The 4756-nt window shown below is 50.4% G+C and overlaps 1 protein-coding gene across 1 annotated transcript; it reads right to left on the bottom strand.

Annotated features, from left to right (window-relative positions):
* Positions 1–1776: 1776 nt before the first annotated feature.
* Positions 1777–3533, bottom strand: LOC8032622 (zinc finger protein 776). Its single transcript, XM_029967798.2, has 2 exons — positions 3304–3533; positions 1777–2387 (listed from the first exon to the last, which is right to left on the bottom strand). Exons 1-2 carry the CDS (start codon positions 3326–3328, stop codon positions 1840–1842), a joined length of 573 nt encoding a protein of 190 aa, XP_029823658.2. The 5' UTR covers positions 3329–3533; the 3' UTR covers positions 1777–1839.
* Positions 3534–4756: the final 1223 nt, after the last annotated feature.

Here is a 4756-nt window from a genome sequence, read left to right as displayed (position 1 = left end):
TGGCACTGCATGTCCGTGCCGCCAGTGTGCCGATAAAACTAACCGCCGCAACCCCACGCCACTACGGGCCCCGCGCCAGTTAAAACGGACATGTTGGTGCACGCTCGGAGGTTTCTGCTCGTCTCTGACCAACATGCCGTCGCCTCCATCATTCACATCGTCGGCGGTGCTTCTGCTTGTCTCGCCGCCGACAAGCATGGCACCGCCTCTAGCATCCACATCGTCGCCGGTGCTTCTGCCACAACTCGAAAACATTACTTGCGCCACAAAACTCTGCGGATCACTCTGCGGCGTTTCATTGGCTATTCATGCTTTCGCATTCACAGCTCGTAAGAAATGCTTAGGTGTCTTCCAACTTTTTATTTGTTGCATTATTTGTGTCATGAGCATTTCTTTCACTGTATTAGAGTCGTGACGTAGGCGAGTTGGTTCATGATAACCGTGCTGTTTATTTAACATTTTTTCACTGTGTCTGGTATATCTATTTTCCATGCGCATTAATCTGGTACCTAGAAGTGCTACAGAATCTCGCATAAAGTAGCAAATAGCAGTGCTCAGAAGCAATCAAATACTCACTAGAGTGAACTTAAAAAATGTGCCCTCTGTCTGGCTACCATGAGCATTTCAGATTTTATATTCTCAGAATTGTAAAACTACCAGGGCTATATCCATGTCATCCAGGGCCCTTAGCCTTAATTGTTAGGGAGAGTGGCAGCCACTTGCCAACAAACCTTTTGCAAAAAGAGTTCTGTGCATGCCTTCATTCTCATCTGCTGCAAAAGCTTGAATTTTGGGCAATGGACAGAAGTCCTCTAGCGTTGTCCAAATAGGACGTGCTTTCTGCAGATGCAGCATTCACTCTATTGGGAGCAGAGATTTCCCTCCAATTCCAATCTGCTTTGGCAGGTTTTTTTTTTGCCAGGGGGAAAGCTTGCTTACTTACGTCATTGGACAGAGGCTTGAACCGTTGGTTTGGAGAGCCATTTGTATGCACTGCTGGCCGTCGTCAAGGCCTCTGCTATTGTTTTGGCTCCCAATCTCCCAAAAACAAGAGAAAGTGGAGGAGTCGACAGTGAGAAGGCAAGGAGGAAAGCTGTGCTGTTTGCGTGGTTGATCTCCTCCCTGAAAACGTATCTGCGCGTCGGAACTTTCAGAGCACGAGCATTTTAGTCCCAGTTTGGACAGCCATTGAGGGATATGGACTACCTCTCCCGCCCCCTCCTCTGCATCTCGTGCGTAGCCGTTTTTTTTTTCTTTTTCAAATGAGTGCCACGTTATTACGCACAACAGTCTTCTAGGAAAAGAATGGTCATCCCGTCAGCCACTAGAGAACTTAAGGGAATTCTTTTGCAATCCCTGTGAATCAAGTCGACACCCGGTATCATTGCTGTACGACACACCCACAGTCAGTTCTCACTTGCGTCGCTTCGACTGCAGAATTGCCAAGCATAAAGAAGCTGGAAGTTTGGATGAAATGCTTTGCAAGAATCATTTCACTTCAATTAAAGATTAAAGTGAGACGAGAACAAACTCCCAGCACTTAACTTGGGCTTCTCACCTAGAAGCCAGTTGGTACAAGCCACTGCCCCATTAAAAGGGCTGAGCCGTATGCGTCTATCTACTCGTTCATCTGACCCCACCAAGTGTAGTTTGTATGGCGACCACTTGGTGTCATCTATGCCGAAAAGATCCATTTGGGAAAAGAAACCAAAAACCTGTCATCAGCTTGGTGCGCCATTTGAACTTGCTTTTTTCAAGGCACGAAAAAAGTGTGTCTCAGATCCAAGCCCTGTTTATTGAAAAGCATTGTGGTCAATGGCGGCTCGATGCCGCAGCGGCTCACTCGTTCTCCTTGGCCTTGGGGGAGGTGTGCGTCTTGTGCTTGGTCACGTGCGCCCCGAGTGCCAGCGGCGTCTCGTACAGCCTCCTGCACAGGGGGCAGCCATGGCCCGTCCCGCTGTCATGCACGTCCAGGTGCTTCTTGAGTTCCGACTCGCTGCGGAACATCCGCAGGCAGGAGCACTGGAAGCGCGCTCCGGCCTTTCGGTGCCGGCTCAGGTGCTTGGAGTAGGCCGAGCCCTCGGTGAATGCGCGTCCGCAGAAGGTGCACCGGAACATGGAGCGCCGGTCGTGAACGCTGCCCCGATGGAGGACTAGTGCCGACACGGACGCGAAGGAGTCGAAGCACTTGGAGCACTGGAAGGGCCGTTCGCCCGTGTGCCAGCGCTGGTGGACCACCAGGTCGCGCTCGGAGTCAAAGGCGTTGCTGCAGCAGACGCAGCAGAAGCGTCCGGTCTCGTCCTTGGTGGCCAGTAGGGCCTGGGGTGATTTGTTGCCCTGCTGCGGGCTCGTCGGTGAGAAGAGGTAAGTGTATGTCGCCGGAGAATCTGCAAAGGATTGGGGGAGGGCATTGTAGGGAAGATGGGTTGAGCCAGTGGCGTCGAAAGGGGGTTCAATCGCCACCCCAAACACTTCACACATTTCTATTGAAAACAAAACAATGGGAGAAGGTAAATTCCCCCCTTCCCTATTTCTCGTCACTACCAATGCATGAAACAAGTTGAGGCTCTCCCAAAAGCCAAAGACCATGCAGGGCTAAACGATGGGAGCTTATTTAGCAACACATTGATATTCCTTTCATCATGATTCTAGGAATGATTAGGATGTTGAAACCACTGGAAACGAGCCGGCTTTATTGAACCAAGGCTTTTATTAACATCTCCAAAACTATTTTCCGTGTTTTTGTGAGTAATGTTTACGCCTTCGGAGCTCCGATTCAGCATGCCGTCCACTTTTATGGCTAAATATTGATAGCGCGAATCGTAGGGTCCAATCACAACCGATCGCGAAATTCGTTTCCGCAAAAGTTTTCAAGAAGCAGAAGCAGTTTGGTCAAATTTGCGAAAAATAAAACTCGCCAAGGTGCCCACCGCACACAAAAACACTGATTAGATATCTACAAGGCATCTTGACAAGACTTGCATAACATCTTGAGACGTTTTGTACCGGTCTTTTAAATGTTTGCAAACGTAACAAGGTTTTTGTTTTTTTTTTCATTGGGGGGTGGGGGGGCAGAGTTAGAAGACAACGTGTAGATATGTCACATATCTACCGTTTCTCTGAAGTTACACAACCGGTGGTGCGATTGTAGCACAAAATGACTTCGCATAGACGCAAGTCGCAGGTTCTTCTGTCCTTTACGTGCCATGCATGGTGGTAGTCGACGGCGATAACACGTAAAACTATTTCGGGCTTCACGAACGCGAAAAATGGTATACAGATAAGTAAGCCGAAACATCTTACCTCTGTGTCGCTTGGTTCTCTCCATATCCCGTTTACGTTGTGAGACCGCAGCAGAGCGAAGTGGCGGTGCTAAAATGGGAACATGGTCGTCGGCAATCCGCGGTCAAACGAAGTGTGCCCCGTCTGGAAGTGTTCGGCCCGCGTTGACTTATCAGCCGGTGGGGAGGGACTTGGTTTGAATCTGCACGGACCGCCGGCGTTGGCGCTCCAGCTCGAGCGCATGTCCTAGTCACGCGCGGGAACAGTGACTCAGAAAAAGGAACGACGATACCGGCAGCACTGCCTTCTTTCCCTCCTTTTTTACCCCCCCCCCCCCCGGCCAAACACAGAGACAGAGACGCGGACGTTTCTGAATCATGTCAACCCAGAAAACAAGACGGCGTAGACAGTAGTTTGGAATATTATCGGGTCCGTTCTGTAGGAGAAAATGGCGTGTAGTCTGACACACGATCGTTCCTTGTGCAGAAACCCTGTTGCAAATGTCGCGCGTTTCGAAACATGTTCGAAAACCCCGCGTTCAATTACCCCGTTTCGTATTCTTCCCGCTTGACAAAAGCGACGTCCTCACCGCCCCCCTCCCATTTTCCTCTTTGCGCTTCAAAATGTTCACAATGAAATAAGGTTAACTTGAATCGCATTGTATCACTAGCGATGGGCTGGTTTTTGTCGGAATAGTTTCAGTGTAAAGTGGCAATCTGGCCGGGACTCCGCTCGTCTGCCCGCTGCTCCCGTCGTGAGTATTTAAATCTTAGCTTCATTAGAGGTTCGAGACCCTAGTTGTTGCCTTTCGGCGTTTCGCCCTCTGTAGCGTGCTTTTGCCTGCGGGCATGTGCTTGCATTCAGACGTGCTTTGCCTTCGTGCGTGCTTTGCCTTCGTGAGTGCTTTGCCTGCAGACGTGTATTTGCCTTCGGGCGTACTGTGGCCTTCATGCGTGTTTTTACAGCAAAGCTGTTTATGACTAGGGTTCCGTGGATTTCTTATGTGCGTCAACAAAAACTCTACGCTCGCAGCGCCGCACGCGCACGCCTTCCTTGTATAAAAGGTTCGAAGTAAATAACCAAAATAAACCGTTGACGAACTCGCGTGCAAGATGCCATTTGTTTTAGCATACTGACAAAGCCTGGCAGATCGCCACTAGACGCGGCCACCGAAATAGAGCGGCAGACAACGGATGAGAGGAGAGCCACTTGACAGGCGCCCCGCTGCGGCGAGACGCCGAAACACACTTCTCCCGAGGGATGGAATGCCCCCTCGTGCTCCTCGCGTTCCTCGCGCGCCACCGCTTCTTTTCTCGTCGGGTTTGAAAACCATGTTCCGGGTCCTTGCCGCTGCAAAAGATGTGCGCCAAAGTTACTAAAACACTTAGTTGGGAAGCTCGCCGTTCAAACCTGGGCCGCTGGCGTCCACCGAGACCGAGATAAATACAACAACAGCGCCAGTCTTAATCTTTTG

This window comes from Ixodes scapularis, unplaced genomic scaffold, assembly GCF_016920785.2.
Source record: "Ixodes scapularis isolate PalLabHiFi unplaced genomic scaffold, ASM1692078v2 PGA_scaffold5__190_contigs__length_132052651, whole genome shotgun sequence".
Lineage (NCBI taxonomy): Eukaryota > Metazoa > Arthropoda > Arachnida > Ixodida > Ixodidae > Ixodes > Ixodes scapularis.
The sequence above is the reverse complement of the archived record's forward strand: the minus strand, read 5'-3'. Positions and strand labels throughout refer to the sequence as shown.